Raw genomic sequence first — 20,409 nt, forward strand, 5'->3', positions numbered from 1 at the left:
CCCATATTCAGGGTCTCATCTGTCAGAGGACTACCTGCTCCAGGAAGCCACCTCTGACATCCCACACTCAGGCTCTGTGAGGCAATTGTCTGTTTTGATGTCTGATGCCACAACTGTGACTTGAGCAGGGACTATGCCTGGTTTTTCTCTGCGCTCAGAACTCAGGAACGACTGATACCATACTCAGGTTAATCCTGTCAACAATTTAAGAGTCTCCTGGACGTTCTCCCTCTGCATCAGTCACTCCTTGCCTCTCAGCGTTCCTCAGCCTCACTGAAAGTTTTAGAAATGAGGACCCTGAGTCCCCCCACCCCAAGTGCGCTTCCTGGTTTCTTCAGCGATAACCCCTACAACCACTGCGCCTTAACCCCGCCCCTCCCTCCGGCTTCGCCCCTCCCTCCGACGGGGCCAAAAGTACGCATGCTCTCTTAACCTCCGTAGCGTGATGACATAAGCGGCGTTGGCGTGGTGACGTAGGGGCCGTGGCTGCGCGCGCTGCAGCCCGGGGTCGAATCGCAGGTTTAGAATTATCGCGGGGCGGTGAGGCTCCTGTGCTGCCTCTGAGCGTGGTTTCTGTGGCGTTTGCAGAGTGCGCTGTCTCCATTCTGCTCTTTTGGGAAGAGTAGAGGTTCTGTGGGGACAGCTGGGAGCCCCGAAGGAGAAAGAGCAGCCGGGGGGCTCCGTAGCGCCTGAAGGCAGGGCTGCGACCGAGAAGAGGGGAGCTGCTGAGAAGGGAGGGCCCCCGCAGGCAGGGTCCCAGCCGCTGACATCAGGGCTGGTCCCGCGGAGGGCCTGGGGCAGCCGCGCGATGCTCACGGCCCGGTACCTTCTCCGAGCCCTGCGCTTCTGTTCCTCTGCTCCCTGCCCCAGGCACAAACCTTCAGCCAAACTGAGCGTGCGAGACGCTCTTGGGGCCCAGAACCCGAGTGGGGAGCGCGTTAAGGTCCAGGTTGGTGTATGGGAAGGGGTTGGATTTTTTCTTTTAGGGACTTAGCACATCCACATCTGGCTTTACTTTGTGCCCTCTGGTCAGACAGAACCACCAGCAGGGAGAAGTTAGAAAGTGTAGGCATTGCACCGCACTTTCTCATTTCCTTGGGTAGCAGTACTTTTCACAGAACTGTTCCCATGATTATAAAGTGCTGGAACTTTGCTTTCATGATACCAGGGCATTACCTGTAAACTTGTTCATCATACAAAACATGTAAACGAACAAGCCCCTTTTCTCTACTTTGATCCTTTGTAAAGTATATCCACGGTTATAAAGTGCTTGTCTTGAGCTAGCTCCTTGAGAGGAGAAAGCATGTCTTACCTATCTTGGTATTTACACATGGGTGCGGGTAAATACTTGTTCGACTAAACCGTGCGTTTTATTCCACTTCTAGGCGCCTCAATTCCTAAAATGGGGCTTTGTGTGTAATTTATGTTTAATGAATGAGGAGAAATAGTGGAACGTAGAGGTTTGAAAGAGCTCTGGAGTCAAGCTGCCTAGGTCTAAATCTCTACCACTTAGTAGCTCGTTAATTATGGACATGTTGTTTGTGTGTTCTAAGCCTCAGTTTCCTCTTATGAAAATAGAGATAATAGTTCCTACCTCATGGAGTTGTGAAAATTAAATGAGATAACGAGTATGAGATATTTAGGATAGTGGCCCACATTCTATAAATGTTAGCTGCTAGTATTTCTCTTGCTAGTAGTATTTGTAGCAGCTCCATATAGAAGATTCCCCTTTCAAGGAGCAGGTTAAGCAAGGTGGTTCGGTTGTTCCTCATTAGATTGCTGAAACACATGGATGCAGTTATTTTTGTTGTCCTCACACATTGTTACTTTTTAGGAGTACGACGATTCTGCCCCTCTTTGCATTTTGGGTTTATATATATGTGTGTGTGTGTGATATATGTCTATATCTATCTATATATGTGTGTGTGAGTTTGCACACACACACACACATATATATATATGTATACATTTTTTTTTAAATAAAGACAGTCTTCCTCTCTTGCCCAGACCGGAGTTCGATGGTATGATCATAGCTCACTGCAATCCGGAAGTCCTGAGCTCAAGTAATCCTCCTGCCTCAGCCTCCTGATTGACTAGAACTACAGACTAGTGCTGCCATGCCAGCTCTTTGTTTTTGTTGTTGTTATTTTTTTTAGAGACAGGGTCTCACTGTGTTACCCAGGTTGATCTTAAACTCCTGGTCTCAGGCAATCCTCCTGCCTAGGCGTCCCAAAGTTCTGAGATTACAGGTGTGAGCCGATGGGCCCATCAAGGGTTTCATATTCTTTCCATAATCCATATCAAAACCTTTTGTTGCATGGACCTATTAATTGGGCATGCATTTGTTAATACCTTCTGTGCGCTAGTTAAGAGAGAATTTAAAGATGAAAACAGAACCTGCTGCCCAGGTTAGAGGCTTTTTCTTTAGTCCTGTGCAGTCTAATATGGTAGCTACCAGCTAGTTGTGACTCTGAACACTTGAAATTTGACTAGTCCAAATTGAGATGTGTTGTAAGTATAAAATACATACCAATTTTGAAGAACAAAAAAGAATGGAAAATAATCTCATTAATATACTTTTATATTGATTATATGCTGAGAATATTTTGGGCATAATGGGTTAAATATTACTTTCACTTGCTTGTTTTTACTTTTAATGTGGCTACTAGAAAAATTTAAAATTACATATGTGGCTCACATATTTCTGTTGGCCAGCCCTGGTCTAATGGTTAAAACAAATAATTACAGCAGTGTGATAATTAGTAGTGGTGTATATAAGGAAAGAGCTATGAGAAAACAGAAATTCCTTAACTGTGTGAGGAGGTCAAGGAAGATTTCTTGCATGAGACGACATTTCAGCTGAGTCCTGAAGGATGTGTTACCCTTCAGAGGCAGAGGAACTGGGCATGCGTAGAAGTAGCATCCCAGAAAAGCTTGTTAAGAACAAGAACTTTGAAGTAAGAACTGCGTTTGAATCCCAACGCCACTACTTGGTAACTGTGAACCTGGACTATTGAGAGAGGTTATTCTAATGTCTCTAAATATATTTCTTCATCTCTAAAATGTAATAACCTCTTCACTACGTTCTTATGATTATTAAGTAGCATAATATTTATAAAGAGCTTAAAAGCAAGTTAAAAACTGCTCAATAAATGTTAACTTTTACTAATAAGTAAATGTAAGAAAGTGGTGCTTTGGAAATTACTACTGATCGACCATGACCAAACAGCAGATACTTTGCAGGCAGCATGGTAAGATGAAACCAGAAAGACGAGCATGCTCCACATTATGAAGGGCCTTGTACAGGAGGCTGAGGCAATTTACACCTTATTCAGGGTAGCCCAGGGGAAAGGTCAAGGGCTTTTTAGTCAAATAGACTTGGGTTCAAATTCAAGCTCCACCCTTTACCACAAGTGTGACCCTCAGGAAGTCATGTAACTTTTCTGAGCCTCAGTTTCCTCACTTTTATATGGGGATAATCCATAGAGCTGTTGTGAGATGAAACAGTTTATGAAGGTGGTAAAACATTTGTTACATAGATGTCTAATACATGGTAAATAATCTTTCACTGAAAAACATTTATGGATTACTATGTTGAGATTACTATTTAAGATTATTATGTGCCTGGCAGTACACGTGAAAGCAAGTAAAGCATGATTCTTTCACTCAGTGCATTATGGGTATGCAAATAAGTGATAGAAGGGCTTTTAATAATAGGTGGGGACACAAGGAAAATAAGGGTCAGTACAGTGTTTCTAAGTAGGATCAGCTCTTACTTTTTTCCCCGAGCGTGTTTAATGGTGAATGCCTGTCTGCTCGTTTGCTTTATACTTGTGGGACACTGTAATTCAGTGTCTGCTGGAAAAACATTATTTTCTCTTAACTAACGTGCTAGTGAAATTTAAGTTGGGTGTATCTGAGAGAGATGCTTTTAGTGTTACTGGTCTAGTTGAAAACATCTCAATTGTACTTGCATGCACCTAACCTTTAAATTCAGTCTGTCTTTGAAAGTTTATGTGTCACTTAATATGGGTTCTTAAAGAGAAATTTTTTGAGAGCTTTTCTTGTATGCTACTTTGTAAAAGGAAAAAAATCCCATAAAGATATTTCCATTCTTTAAGTACATAATTTGCCTTCTGTGAATTTGATATAAAAAGGAGAAAGACATCAATATAGTGCCCAGTTATTTATAATTGGGGGCAGGGGTGGGAGTCAGGGCGGAAAGACCTGCAATATCCAATATTGGGGGGATTGGTTGTGTGAGTTAGGCTTATCACCTTGATGGAATATTAGGCAGCCGTTCAAAATGATGAGCTTTAATAAGAAAACAAACAAAAAAGATGGACCAAGTGTGTATCTCACTGTGATAAGAATCAAATTATTATACATATGGGTAAACTAAAAGCAGTTAATTTGTTGAGGCAGGATTGTGAGTACATTTTTTCTTCTTTCATTTAGTCTTCTATGTGTATATGTAATGAAGGTGTAATATGCTATGTGTTCTAAGCTCCTTAAAAATATTTCTCTTCCTTAGGGGTGGATTCGTTCTGTCCGATCCCAGAAGGAAGTCTTATTCCTGCATGTAAATGATGGATCATCTTTGGAAAGCCTTCAGGTTGTTGCAGATTCAAGCTTTGACAGTAGGTGAGTTTTATTTTGGTTTTTTGTTTGTTTTTTCAGAGTTCTTTGATTTTTTTCTCATCTCCACTGCCTCCCCGTTCCCTAATCCAGTGTTTACATTACTCCCTGAATGATCTTCCTAAACAAATCTGCTTTCATAGCTTTGAGGATCAAGTCCAAATATTTGGAATCAAAATCCTTCAATCTGAGACCTTTCCTCCTCTATCTGACATCATCACATGCCAATATCCCTCACCTGTGCTTTGCTTTGGTCTTTACTTGCACCTCCCTTAAACTGTTCTGATCTTTTTGTGTTTTAGCATTTGTACATGTTGCTACCTCTGCCTGATATAGCCTCTTCTTCATTTGTCTTTCATAGTTCCAATTGGGCATCATCTGATGCTCCCATGCCTTGGCTGTGTCAGGTACCCGTTTTCTATGCTCCCTTGGCATCCTGTGCCTACCTCTGTGTTAGAATGTATCACACTGGGCAGTAATCAATTGTATTCTTATTTGACTTCTGCTAGACTCTTAGTTCCTAGAACTTAGGAATGTATTCACTTTTGTATTCTTGGCCGCTAGCACAGTGCTGACAAAGTGACCAATTGTTACTTGTTGAATAAATGGAAGAAATTTTATGGTCTCATTCATCAGGTTTTAAAACTAACACCATTTTAATATTAGGGTATGAACTCTGAGGAGGAGAACCATTATTCCAATTTGTTAGAATAAGAGTGCTTTGCTATTTCAAAGATCATTAGGGGTAATGTTCTTCACACATTGAATAGATTCATGGATCTCAGACTATTTGGTCAATGGACAGAATAAAAAAAATTGTTATGATGTAATAGTAACCTTTTTAAAGGTTTTTACTTTTTCTGATTATGTATATCAGTATAACAATCACATGGGTATGTCTAATACCTAAATTTTAGAGGTTCTAGAGGATGACTGCCTATGTCTTTGAAATATCCCCAACAGCCTTTAGGGTGAAATTCATATAAGTCAAGTAGTTTAAGTCAGAGCATCTCAAAATGCCCTTTCAGGTTTGGAGAGAGTATACCAGGTGTTTTCCCTCTATAATGCAATAGTGGACAATCTTATTTATATAAATTACATAACAATAAATTTAAAAGGAAATAGCATATAGTAAATGTAGTAAGCAAACAAAACTGAGTGAGGAAGCTCCTAACACATTTACTTTAATACAGTATTTTGTATACTATACTGTATTATAATATTTCAATACAATTTATTAAAGAAGGCACTCATACTTACTGTAGTTATGAAATGTTAGAACTAGAACAGATGTACCATCATTTAGTCCAGTCTACTTCTTAATAGATGATTCTTAAATGAATTTAGATGAATTTCCATAGTAGTCATATAGTTAATTTGTGGATGAACTTGAACTAGAACCTATACTTGTCAACCAGAAAATAGTTCTGTGTGTTCTGAGACCATGAGCCAGCTAACTTTTTTTTTAAACTTAAAAAAAGCACAATTTAATACAAAAATAGTACAGAGAATTCCTATGTACTTTTCACTCAGCTTTCCAAATGATAGCATCTTACATAACCATAGTTTTTATCAAAGCCAGGGAAATGGCATTGGTATGGTACTGTTAATGAAACTACGGAGCTTATTCTGATTTCACCAGTTTTTACAGTGATCTGCAATCTTTTAAAAAGGTTTTGGCCAACTTTTTAATAAGGAAAATCATATAACCTGTTAATTCCAAATACAAATACTTATATTCAAATCCTTAGCTCTCTTTTTTCCTATTTTAAAGCTTACGGAATTCATTTTTATAATTTTGGTATACAGTATAGATTCTGAAGACTGTTTAACCCAATTAAGGGTAAAAACTTCTGTCATTAAGTATTATAAATGTTCTGATAGCAAGGTTTGTATTAAAATGAAAGTTATATATAATGATATCTTGTTTATGTTGTTTTTTTGTTACTATAGAGAATTGGCTTTTGGGAGTTCTGTGGAAGTCCAAGGGCAGCTGATAAAAAGTCCATCCAAAAGGCAAAACGTGGAACTGAAGGCAGAAAAAATTGAAGTTATTGGAAATTGTGATGCTAAGGTATGCTTTCTAATACTTAGGCTTAATTTAAAATATTAGCAATCTGTTTTAAGTGTGATTATGGGAAAGACAACACTTAGAACATATTTCAGTTATGACTTCCCAGGTAATTGAAACAGGCCATAGAGCCTGTAGAGACAGTAGCAAAAATTATTTACCTAGACAGCGTAGTCTTATGAGTGAGAGCTAACTGTTAATCTAAACATCTCTGGTGCCTGTCACAGTTGAAACTCGCTGCTTTTACAAGCATGCCGAGTTAGCCGCAATGACATGCCTAGACAGGCCATTTCAGTTTCCCCTTCTTAAGAAAGCTAGAAAGGACTTGTGCATGATCTAGAACAGATCATCTAATAATGATAGGCAGTAGCCACCTGTGGCTGTTTGATATTAAAGCAATTAAAATTAAATAAAAAATCCAATTCTGGGCAAGTGTGGTGGCTCATCCCTATAATCCCAGCCCTTTGTGAGGCCAAGGCAGATGGGAATTCGAGGCTGCAGTGAGCTATGATCATGCCACTGCACTCCAGCGTGGGTGACAGAGTAGGACCCTGTCTCTAAAAAAAAAAATAAAATCCCGTTCCCTGTTGACATTAGCCGCATTTCAAGTACTCAGAAGTTGCATGCGGCTATTGGTTACTATATTGGATATCACAGTACAGAACATTTTCATTTATCACAGAAAGTTCTTTTGGATGGTGCTGATTTAGAGTGTTGCAGCTTAGGCTAAACAGAGACAAGAAAATCTGCATTAAGACATGTTAATGCCTGTTTTTGTAAGATTTTTCTGTTAGTAGCTTTATAAGTTGATAAAGAGATTAAGGGGAATAAAATCAAAGATTATCAATCTAGTTCTGTAAATTTACAGTGGTGGAGAAGATGAAGCCCAACTGGGTAAAATGACTTGCCAAAGGTTATCAGCTGATTAATGTCATAGCTGAAATTTATATTCTAGCCATTTGACTCCTCTGTGTTTTTGCTATAATTGTCTTCAAATATTTAATGAACAAAAATTGAGGAAATACAGGGAAATTACATCATTTTAATTCATTTGTAGTTCTTTTGGAATAATAGGGAGAAATTAAATGTAAGAAAGGCAGAAAATGGGAAATTTTTCTTAAAAAATGTCATTCTGAATAATTTTCCAAGAAATTCTAGTTGACATGTAAAAATCAGGGATCAAGTTCTAAGATTTCTGAAGAATAGACTATGGAATCATTTGGAAATCAAGAGTGAAATGGAAAATGTAGTTATTTTTGTTTTTGCTCTTTTAGAGGGATCTATGAGTATTAAAAATTTGCCATGTTTTCACTACAGTAGTCCCCCCTTATCTGCAGTTTCGCTTTCCATGGTTTCAGTTACCCATGGTAAACTGTGGTCTGAAAATATTAAATGGAAAATAGCAGGAATAATTCGTAAGTTTTAAATTGCACACTGTTCTGAGTAGCATGATGAAATCATGAGTTGTCCCACTCTATCCTGCCCAGCAAGTGAATTATCCTTTTGTCTAGCTTATGCATACTCCATATACTACCTGCCTTTTACTGTATAAGAAAAAAACATAGTGAATATAGGGTTCAGTACTATACATAGTTTCAGGCATCCCCTGGTGGGTCTTGGAACATACCCTCTGCAGGTAAGGCATGACAACTGTACTCTTAATTGTTCTCCCTTGTGTCTATTGATGTCAATACCTTCACCTTCCCTTCCCCTTCAGTTCAATGTCATTTTCCAACAAGTATTCCAACATTAGGGAATTCTGAACCCCTAACAGTCCCCAGATCTCTATTCTAATGTGGTCACATTTTCACTTTAGTAAGTATGGTGCTTATTTCTGTACAACATAAAAAGTAGTATGTGTACAAGGCCTAAAAAGAATAGATGAAACTGAAGAAAAGCAGGCTGCCAATGTAGCTCTTTTTTAGCTTCTCTGTTATCTTTTTTATTGAAACCTTGGTTTTTGTATGAAAGCACGTATCTGTCTTCTTAATTTTGTAACATGAGTATGGGCAGGTATGGGCAGGGTATTTCAAGCTGGGGCCATAATTTCCTTTAAAATCTTTTTGTAAATCTTCGCTGCTCTGCTAGATTGAAGAAAGCTAATTGACCTTTTATGTTCTTAGACACCAGTGACATTGATAAACAGTAATAAATTGTACCAATTGATTATGAATGATTGTGAGCTTTTAAGATATATAAGTAATTTTAAAATTGAACGCTAGCTGTGTGTATACAATGGTAGAAAACATAATTTTTAATATTTATTATATTCTGGACTCCTGTGTGCCAAACAGGATATTTTGTATAATTAACCCTAACCTCTCTATTTGAAAGAAGTGATTGACAGCTAATGGATACAAACTTGATAAATAACATTTGAGCCTCAGTGAAAGAAACTTAGCAACCCCAACCTTTCTGGAGCCAGGGACTGGTTTCATGGAAGACAGTTTTCCACTGGGGGTCAGGGGAGTAGGCAGAGCTCAGGCGGTGATGCTGTGAGTGATGGGGGGGGAGGGGAACTGCTGTGCAGGGCGGATGGTGGTAGGGGTGAGGGGTGGGTTGGGGACCCGGGGGTTGGGGACTGCAGCTATAAAGTACACGAAAAAAGTTCAACTCTTTAAAGTGCAGGGTCATTTAACTGCAAGATTAATGGAATGATCCAGTTGAGATTGATCCAGAGAGGATAAGAGGCAATTGCAATTATGTTAATATGATGATACCGCCACACTCTAGGCAAGGTGACAGAGTGAGACTCTGTCTCAAACAAACAAACAAAAAAAAGATATAATGAAAACATTCTAAAATGAATCACAAAAGAAATCTTAAAAGTGACTGTTTTGGACTATGCTGAGTACAGTGCTGCCTATGGAACTATTTTCCTAGTGTTTCCCAAACTTTAGCCATGATTTTTACTTGTACTGTAGTTTAATGCTTTTCTTTAAATCCACTTAGTTTACTTAAAAATTAGCTTTTTTGGGTGGGGGGCAAGGGCAATATATATAACCTAAACTGAGATTTTTAGACCAGTTAAAAACCCAATTTGGGGACTAGAAGCAAATTCAATTCATTACACATATCAAGAACATTCATCCAAATCCAGTTCTTGGCAGAAATAATTGAAAAAAAAAAGACATTCAATCTGTAAGGTACTATGAATATATTATTAATAACTTTTCAAATTATATTTAACCTAAGTTCAAGGATTAATGAAAGAAAGCTAGGATGGGGTGGGGGGAGGGCTATTATGCAACACTAACCCAGAACTCATTTGTAATTAAAGATATTCTTTTCCTATAAACCTATTCACCAAACAAATAACCAAAGATTCCTTTTCAATATGGCCAAATTGTTATCATTCCTATATATCCTTCCTTCCTTCCTTCATATACAAAGCTCTTTTCTTCCTATCAGTTTTATTGACTTTAGTTCTGTTCAACTCCCTTTTCCTCACATTATCCTGTATTCAATAGTAGTGTTCGGATTATAATAATCTCCTTTCTCAAATAATTTCACTAGATCTTTAACCATAAATATCAAATACACTCCATCATCAGTTTTTTGTGTTTGTTTGTTTGTTTTGAGACAAAGTCTCACTCTGTTGCCCTGAGTAGAGTCCCGTGGTGTCAGCCCAGCTCATAGCAACCTCAAACTCCTAGGCTCAAGCTATCCTCCTGCCTCAGCCACCTGAGTAGCTGGGACCACAGGCGCTTGCCACCACGCCCAGCTTATTTTTCTATTTTCAGTAGAGACAGGGTCTCGCTCTTGCTCAGGCTGGTATTGAACTCCTGAGCTCAAGGGATCCTCCCGCCTTGGCTTCCAGAGTGCTAGGATTACAGGCATGAGCCTCCGCGCCCGGCCTCCATCATCAGTTTTAAGGTTCTGGAATCCTGTTCACCCACAAGACACTGCTGTTTTGATTTCTGTCTGCTCTTTTGGCTACCTGTATTGTGCTGAGGCCAGTCACTGACTCTTAGTTTTCTTCTAGGGTTCTGTGCACACCCTCCTTACCCATTTAACTTTCATGTCACTAGGCCCTCCTTTCCAAACTTTTTTGAAAGTCTTATTTCACATAGTTTCCCAAATCAGTTTTCTCCCTTGCTCCCTCCGACCCCAAATGAAAAACAAGGGCTAAGAACCCTGAGAGTACAACTGAGACTTAAAAAAAAAACCTACTTAAAAAACATCTTAAACACTAAATGATGAAAACATATGCCATTCTAATGTTTCAGTTATCTCCAGTTTTTAAATATATCCATTTTAACATTACTTATTTTAATAAAGCTTCTCTATTATAACTTTAACACTCAGTTATTTCCATGCGGGGAAAAAAGTAATGAAGAATTCAAATCCTAATGCAGTTATACTGAATCTAGTTTCAATAATCTGAATTTAACCTTCAAAGCTAAGAATTATTTGTCATATTTTATAAGCTGTAAGTCATTCAGAAGCCAAGTCCAAGTCTTTGGCTAATAAGTAGTAGAGCTGGATTCAAGCGTACATCTTTGATTCCACCCCACCATTCCACTTAACCTGGTGGAAATAATGTGAACTGTCATCAATTAAGAAGCAAAGAAGGAAAGTATCTTAGTTTTGTTCTAAAGCACTGTTTAAGAAATGCCTTAGAAACTGATTTTATTAAACTATATCTTTTTTAGTTTCTAATTTGCTTTTTCCATTTATTGGCAGGCTTTCCCTATCAAATATAAAGAGAGGCATCCTCTGGAGTACCTAAGACAGTATCCTCACCTTAGGTGTAGGACTAATGTTCTGGGTTCTATACTGAGGGTTCGCAGTGAAGCTACAGCTGCTATTCATTCTTTCTTTAAGGTAAGATCCCAAAAGTTCCCCCTTGACCCTTGGTTATCTCTCCTCTCCCTCCTTGTGTCCCTTCGCAACCATGATTTGCTTAATAGCTTGCATTTTCTGGAGTTTTATATAAACGAAATCATTCAATATGTACTCTTTAGTCTGGCTTCTTTCACTCGGCATAATTATTTTGAGATTCATCCACACTTACCAGTGGCTTGCTCTTTTTTGCCAGTAAGTTTGATGTCAGCTATAGATTTTCATAGATGCCCTTTAGCTGATAGAGGGAAAATCCCTCCTATTCCTTGTTTGCTGAGAGTTTTATCAGGAGTGGATATTGGGTTCTGTAAAATATTTTTTCTGTGTCTTTTGAGATGAAAAACTTTTCTTAAATGTGAGTTGGAATTCACTAGTGAATCCATCTGTGTGTGCACTTAAAAATTTGTAAGGGGGGGTTTAACTACAATTTTAATTTTTTCAATAAATGTACAATTATATAGGTTATCTGTTTCTTCTTGAGTGAACTTTGGTAGTCTGTCTTTCAAGGAATTGATCCATTTTATTTAAGTGGTTAAATTTATTGCCATAAAGTTTTTCATAATATCCCCTTATTATCATTTTAATATCTGTAGAATCTGTGGTGATGTCATCTCATTCCTGATAGTGGTATTTGTCTTCTCTTTTTTCTGATCCATCTGGTTAAAGGTATATCAGTTTTATTCATCTTTTTTATTTCTATTAATATTCTTTCCTTTCACATCTACTTTGATATTATTATGGCCACTAGAGCTTTCTTTTGGTTAATGTTAGCATGGTATATCTTTTCTCGTCCTTTTACTTTTAAACTGCAGTTGACTCTTGCACAACATGGAGGTTAGGGGCGCCAACCCCCTACACAGTTGAAGATCCAAGTATAACTTTTGCCTCCCTCAGAACTTAACTAATAGCCTACTGTTGACCAGAAGCCTTACCGATAACATAAATAGTTGATTAACACATATTTTGAGTTTATTTTGGGTTTTTTTTTTTTTTTTTTGGTTTTTTCTTTTAGAGACTGGGTCTCACCCTGTTGGCTAGGCTGAAGTGCAGTGGCTCAATCATAGCTTGCTGCGGTGTCGAACTCCTGGGCACAAGCAGCCCTCCTGCCCCAGCCTCCTGAGCAGCTTGGGCTTTAGTCACACACCACCACATCTAGCTAATTTTAAAACATTTGTTTATGGGCAGAGTCTTGCTTTGTTGCCCAGGCTGATCTCCCAACTCCTGGCCTTAAGTGATCCTCCCACCTCAACACTCATTTTGTATTTCTCAAAAAGTATAAGTTTTCTCACCAATTTCCTTGTCTTTTTTTATGGGTGGTCCTTACACTGGATTCATTTATCTTGAAATGTCTATGGTACATATCAAGCAATTCACCTTTTTCTTGTAATGTCATCTTTCTTTCCTCTCATCCTTTATGCTATTGTTGCTGTACATTTTACTTTTACATGTTATAAATTCCATAATTCATTGTTATTATTTTTGTTCAAGCAATTTTTTTAAGGAGATTTATATAATAAGAAAATAATCTTATATATTTACCTATGTAGTTACTATTTCTGGGGCTCTTCGTTTCTTTGTGTACATCTGATATAATTTTCTTCCTGCCTGAAGGACTTGCTTTAATATTTCTTGTAATGCAGGTCTGCTGGTGATACATTCTTTCAGCTTTTGTATGTCTGAAAATGTCTTTATTCCACGTTTATTTTTGAAAGATATTTTTCCTGTATACAGAATTCTAGGTTGACAAGTTTTTTCCTTTAAGTACTTTAGAATTGCCACTCTGTTATCTTCCCATTTGCAGTGCTTCCAATGAGAAATCTTATGTCATCCTTATCTTTGTTCTTCTGTACATATCATTTTGCTTTGACTGATTTCAAGACTTTATCACTGTTTTTTAGCAATTTAATTATAATGTGCCTTGGTATAGTTTTCTTTATCAGTCTCGTGTTTGCGTTTTGTTGAATTTCTCAGATCTGTGGGTTTATAATTTTCTTCTAGGATTTTTAGCCATTATTTATTCAAAATTTTTTTGTGTCACCTCCCTCCTGGGAACCCAAATTATCCGTATATTAGGCCACTTGATGATATCGTGTAGCTTAATGATGTTCTTTTCTTTTTTTTCAATTGTTTTTCTGTGTGGGTTTCTTTTGGGTAGTTTTTGTTGCTGTGTCTTGAAGTTTACTGATCTTTTCTTTTGCAGTGCCTAATTTGCTGTTAATCCCATTCAGTGTATTTTCTGTCTCACACATTATGCATTTCATATCTCGATGTTCAATTTGGGCTGTTTTTTTAATACCGTTTATGTCTTCATTTTGAACATGGAATACATTTTTAATAAGTACTTAAAAACTGTTTTTATGTCTTTTTCTTCTAATTCTAACATGTCTATCATTTATGGATCGGTTTTGATTGATTCGTTAGTCTCTTCAGTATAGGTTATGGTTTCCTGCCTCTTCGCATGCCTGCTAATCTTTGGGTGCCAGACCCTGTGAATTTTACCTTGCTGGGTGCTGTATATTTATAAAGCTTCTTGAGCTTTGTTCTGGTATGCAGTTACATTACTCAAAAACTGACCCTTTGGGGTGTTGCTTCTATGATTTTGTTAAACAGATGTGGAGCAGTGCTCAGTCTAGTATTAATTATTCCCCACTACTGAGGCAAAGCCTTCCTTAGTATCCAACCGAGTGCCTTGTGAATAATGAGTTTTTCCAGTTTGGTTTGTGGGAAAAGGTCCTGTTTCCAGTGAGCATTTGGGTACTGGGCACTGTTTAATCTTTTTAGATGATTCTTTTCCTAGCATTAGATAGTTTTCTCACATGCATGCACTGATCTATCTACCTCATACTCCAAGGTGTCCCTCTACAGCTCTCTGTCTGTGCAGCTCTCTCCTACCTGATATTCTGTCCAGTGAATTCTAGCCACTTTGGTCTCCCCAGACTCTTAGCTGCATCTTCTCACCTCAGGGAGTCAGCGAGGTTCTGCCTCACTTCCCCTTCCCTGTGCTGTGGCCTGGAAGATCTCAAGGTAGTAAGCTGGGCTCCTGGTAGGGCTTAACATGTTTGTTTGCCATCTCCCAGTGAGAGGCAGCTTTTGTTGTCTGATATCCAGTGTCTTGAAAACTATTGTTCACGTGGTTTGCTTTTTATCGTTATTTTTGCTTTTTTGGTTGTTTTAGGTGGGAGGGTAAAACTGGTCTCTGTTTCTCCATCATAAATATATATTTTGTATAAAGTAAGCACTAATTTTAAGGAGGAGTTGCTGTTGATCAAGTAGGTTGATCTAATGACAAAAAGGCATTTTGTCTCATTTAGCTTTGTTTTCAACCAATTACCTGGGAAGGCCACAGTTTAATGTGGTTGACAAATGGCCAAGGTGAAGGGACCTTCCCCCATGTCGATGGGAGGGCCCCAAAGGCGAGGAGTTAAAGTTAAAGTGAAGCAGATAAATTTCAGGGTTATTATTCCATGTGGTTTTGAAGCTTTTCTTGTGCTACTTCTCCAGATCCAGCTAATTTGCAGAAGCTGTGCAAAGCCTTCCCTTGGGCTATATCCGGATTCATACAAATTCTCTTTGAAGAGCTCTTTCAGAGTTAATTTCTGGCAAAATAGCCAAAGAATATCATGGCTTTAAGGCATGTACTTTTAATTAAACAAAGAAAAATAAATCACATTATACAATGTCATTCCATTATAGTTTGAAAGGGTCCTTTTATATATGCTCTCATAAACTTTCTTATGCAACTTCCATATGGCTTTTCAGCAGTGCTTGAACCACACAAACATAAAATTAGTTCAGATCTAAAAATAATGTATATATATTTTGCCATATGGCTTCAACAGCTGATAAAGTGGACCTGCTTTAATTCTGAAATAGTTTTATAGATTTTTAACCACTAGGTGGTAGCATTGGCAATCCATTGACAAGTGAACTTCACTTTATACATTTCTTTATTACTTGAAGGTTTTACAGGTATGTAAACAATTAAAAATAAGAGAACAAAATAGAAAAATTTAAAGTAGGAAAAATAAGCAAAATAAAATATAAAAAAACATTTCAGTGGTTGGAAATGGGCCTGGTACAGTGGCTCATGCCTGTAGTCCTAACACTGGGAGGCTGAGATGGGAGGATTTCTTGAGCTCAGGAGTTGGAGGTTCCAGTGAGCTAAGATGACACCACTGCACTCTACCTGGGGTGACAGAGCGAGACTCTGTCTCAAAAAAACAAAAACCAAAGTATTTAAGTGGTTGGAAATAACTTGAATTTTAGTGCGATTGGTGATGGTTACAAAGGTAGACACCTTTTGAATGCTATAAATTCACTTTTTAATTGTAAAGCCTTGGAGCTGGGCTCAGTGGTTGTAATCCCAGCTGTTCAAGAGGCTGAGGTGGGAGCATCCTTGAGCCCAGGAGTTCAAGGCTGCAGTGAGCTATGATTGGGCCATTGCACTCCAGCCTGGTCAACAGAGCAAGATTCCATCTCTTTTTAAAGTCAATAAATTAATAATTGTAAAACCCTGGAAAATATAACGCTGATACCTCATTCTAGGTTATTTACCTTTATGTGTGATATTTAGGATTGAATTGTTTAAAGAAGTCACTGAAATACTATAGGACATGTTAAATAATAGTTATATGTTATCTAGTATTTGGTACTATTTCTTTGATTTGTTACTTTAGGTTCCCTAAAAGATGTTAAGACTTAAAATACTAAATTTTCATAAATTTCAAATCCATCAATAAAAATATAGAAATAAGGGGGGAAAATAGAAACTCGACCAGTACTTTAAGTTAGGATACTTTAAGGATCTAGAGTTATTTCTTGGTTTGAGTATCAAAAATGTTTTGTGTATAACCTGGTTTGCTCATAAAATTGACGCACTTGCTACATACTAAAACTTGGCTATCAGGACTCAAGGAATGAATGAGTCATTTAGAAAAGTCAAGTTTCTTAAATAACTGAGGAATTTTCTCTTTAGGCTGCAATTTTTTCTAAATTCTAGTGGAAGTGTTCCTCAAATGGATTACATACTTCCATGTCTTCCTTGTTTGAGCCAATAGGAAACATTTTGCCCTTTCTTAATGAGTGGAGGTTCTTCCTGAGAGTTACCAGGGATTGTTCTCTATATGGCAGTGTTTTCAAAGCCTGCCACTGTGTCGAGTAGTCATTACCCTTGTGTTGAAGGGCCACAGACTGCTGTGCCTTTGAGTTCCTATACCGGTTTTTTATGGATTTTTTAAATCTCTTGTTGTCACGTTTGTTGCCATCATTGTGCTTGTGGCTAGCAATTCCGCTCAAGCTCCTTTTTTTGTTGATTCTGATTGAATAATGGTAGTTATTTCAGTTATATGGGAAAGAAAAATATAGTCCATTAGTCTTCTCTGAGTGATATATATGGGCTTTAGTATGTGAATTTTATAATTCTGGGATACTTTAGAGCCTTGTAAAATATTTAGTTCTAGAATGTGTATCAAAATATTTAGATATTTGGAGGTGGTGAGTAGAATCTGAAAAATTGGGTGAAAGTGTTTACTTCTGGTTTTGGCCTCTTCTCTGGCCTTCATCTCTCTAATCAGAAATGCTTTGCTGTGGGATGGTATAAGTATGTGACACTGGAAACCCATTTGAGGCAGGTACTGACAGTACTCCACCGGTCCTTACTGTTTACTTTCCTTTTAATCCTTTTCCTTCCCCACTTTCACTTTTTTGGACTTTGCACTGATTTATTTTCCTTTGTACTCTCTCCTTTATAGCTTTTGGTAATGATATGGACTTTGATAAGCCTTGCTAGCAGCATTAAAGCTTAAAAAGCTGCTGACCCTTTTTGAAAGTTTTAGCATTAGTTAAAAATAATTCCCACTGCTTGTGTATTTTCTTTTTTAAAAAAATCTCATACAGTTATTTTCATAAGATTTACAGTGCTGTTTCTTGTGGCATTCAACCAGTTCTAACTTTGGCAATTATGTTCAGTCATTACATTTTCTCCTCCCTCTCCACCTCCCCTTCCCCACCCTCATTTCCTTTGGATTTTTCACTTCCTTTCTTTGTGTACTGCACTCATGCTCATAGTTGCCTGCATTCATGTGGAATAAATGATTCATGTCCATAATTCTTGGCTCCTAGGAGATAAAAATTTTATGTAGTAATGTTATTGATTACATTTCATTGGTTCTTTATAATGTGCTCTGTGTAGCACCTTTAGGCACATTGCTTTCAGATTTAGTATATATCTGAATACTTTCCGAGACTCTTAAATTATAGATTGAATATTTAATCAATGCACATCATGAGGCAAGCTGTTGACTGAGTACTTTGTATTGTGGCCAGAATACTCAAGTTCAGGAAGGGTCATATTTGGGAGACCCCTGGTAATGCGTGGAGACATTTTACATTCCACCAAACTTGGCAGAGATGTGTACATATAAATTTATTGTGTTGACTTCAAGGCCAAAATTTTGCATTAAACATATATTATTCTGTTTTTCTATTGTAAATTCACTTTTAGCTACTTGTACTCCCACCCTGCAGCATCTACACTTCATTTAACCTTTTGCTTATATCCATAGTCAAAATGAAAGAAACATAACCTTGAAGTTGCTGAATCATTTCAGTCCTACTAGCAACAGCTTTTGTGGTTCACTAATGGAAGCAGTCTCAGAGTTCTAATCAGAAGGGCTGCAGTTGGGCACCTCAGTAATGGATGGGTTTGTGCTGCTCAGAATTTACTTCAGGCAAAGGAAGTATATACTACCTGTGCCATATGGAGTGCATTGTGCCATCAGTTTAGTGATAGAGACTTCCTAAAAATCATTTATGCCTTTTTTTGCTGTTTATTCAGTCCCTGTTTGTCAACTCTTAATTTTTCTCTTTTTTGTGGTTCATTACAGTTGAGGTCTCATTTCAAGATAAGTTTATGTTGATTACTTTATATTTCCCTAGCAATGTGGGTAACATCATTATACATTAGCCTTGAGTAAGAGAGAGTGCGTTGCTGTGTGTATATTTGTTAGATCACCATCTGTATGTCAGAAAAATGGGAAGAGGAAATAGCACTAAAGAATGTGAAGACCTAGGTTCCAGTCCTGGCTCAGCCACTGACTAGTTAGTTGTGTGACTTTTGGAAAGTCACTGAATCTCTCTGGGCCTCAATTTCCTTATTTTTGAAATGAAAAGGTTGGACTAGTTAATGTCCGAGTCTTTTCCTGATTTAAAATTCTTTGTACATAGTAAAACACTCAACTGATCTTTCAATAGTTTTATATTTGGGGGATTAGAGAATGGTTTTGACGTGGCATTCTCTTATTGTGCCATTTTCATAATATAAAACGTGTGTGTTCTTGGAATTGTTTCATATGCAAATGTACTAAGGAGAGCGGCTTCTCTTTTTCTTTCAGGACAGTGGCTTTGTGCATATTCATACCCCAATAATCACATCCAATGACTGTGAGGGGGCTGGAGAACTTTTTCAAGTTGAAGTAAGTTATGCTTCCTATCTTGAAAGATATATTGCTGTTTCATATTTTTCATCTGAGGGTTTGCTTTAAATTTATTAAGAGTGGTGTGGACAGAAGACCATGGGTAGCACCTGAAATTGTCAATAATAATTCTTGAAAAACATATATAGAAAATTCCAGTTGCTCTGATTTCCAGTCCTATCAGCCGTATTACTTATACTATGACAGAAAGGAGTGAATTTTTAATTTAGTATTCCATTTGCTTTTCTTTTTCTTTTTTCTTTTCTTTCTTTCTTTTTTTTTTTTTTTTGAGACAGTCTCGTTCTGTGGCCCCAGCTAGAGTGTGTAATAATAGCTCACTGTAACCTCAAACTCCTGAGCTCAAGCAGTCCTCTCACCGCAGCCTCCCAGAGTGCTAGGATTATAGGTGTGAGCCACCTCACCTGGCATTTGCTTTTTTTAAGTCACTGTGAATTGGTGAACTAGAGCTGCGGTCCCCAACCCCCAGGCCAAGGACCAGTACCAGTCCATGGCCCATTAGGAACTGGACCGCACAGCAGGAGGTGAGCGAGTGAAGCATCATCTGTATTTACAGCCACTCCCCATTGCTTGCATCACCACATAAGCTCTGCCTACTGTCAGATCAGTGGCAGCATTAGATTCTTGTAGGAGTGTGAACCCTACTGTAAACTGTGCATGCGAGGGATCTAAGTTGCATGCTCCTTATGAGAATCTAATTCCTGATGATCTGCTGTGGAGCTGAGGCGGTAATGCTAGCGCTGGGGAGTGGCTGCAAATACAGATTATGATTAGCAGAGAGGTTTACCTGCACAATAAATGTAATGTGCTTCAATCATCCTGAAACCACCCTCCCACCCTCCATTCACATACCTCCCACCTCCTACCCCCACACCCAGTCTGTGAAAAAATTGTCTTCCATGAAACCAGTCCCTGGTACCATAAAGGTTGGGGACTGTTGAACTAGAGAATTTTGAAGAAATTAATAAGGGTTTAAAGTTATTTTTTATGAAAATTCAACCTCTAGTTAATATTTTTAAATGTAAGTCATATTTTAAAAGACAAATAGAAATAGGAAAGTATACACATGAATATCATTCTCTTTTTTAAAAGTACATCTTTTCATAAGAAATGATTTATGTTCTATACACACCATTAAGGCTCTTTAGTTTCTTTGTCTATAAATCATATTTTGAGCTCTTAGTATGTGCCAGGCATTGTTAGCCTGCCGTTATTGCAGATAATTAAAAAAAAAAAGTGTTACTGGGTTTTTTTACTTATAGGCAGTTCAAGCCTTTCATTTACCAGTTTGATAGCTATTTAAAATCATTGGTCATTTGTGTAATAATGTACAGAGAGAGCAGTATGTTGATTAATGGTGGTGCT

At 37.8% G+C, this 20,409-nt stretch overlaps 1 protein-coding gene across 5 annotated transcripts in view; it reads left to right on the top strand.

Annotated features, from left to right (window-relative positions):
- Window positions 1-495: 495 nt before the first annotated feature.
- The window catches only part of NARS2 (asparaginyl-tRNA synthetase 2, mitochondrial), a 116,397-nt gene continuing 96,483 nt past the window's right edge, over window positions 496-20,409 (top strand). For 3 of the 5 annotated variants that reach the window (XM_045557256.1, XM_045557259.1, XM_045557258.1), the window contains exons 1-5: window positions 496-949; window positions 4,535-4,644; window positions 6,592-6,712; window positions 11,396-11,536; window positions 18,946-19,026. In XM_045557256.1, the coding sequence (XP_045413212.1) occupies window positions 809-949; window positions 4,535-4,644; window positions 6,592-6,712; window positions 11,396-11,536; window positions 18,946-19,026 (594 nt within the window). In that variant the 5' untranslated portion in view covers window positions 496-808. The remainder of the gene's footprint in view (window positions 950-4,534; window positions 4,645-6,591; window positions 6,713-11,395; window positions 11,537-18,945; window positions 19,027-20,409) is intronic. The other 2 variants (XM_045557255.1, XM_045557257.1) reach the window with 1 other exon arrangement.

This window comes from Lemur catta, chromosome 7 (genome assembly GCF_020740605.2).
Source record: "Lemur catta isolate mLemCat1 chromosome 7, mLemCat1.pri, whole genome shotgun sequence".
In the NCBI taxonomy this organism is placed as follows: domain Eukaryota; kingdom Metazoa; phylum Chordata; class Mammalia; order Primates; family Lemuridae; genus Lemur; species Lemur catta.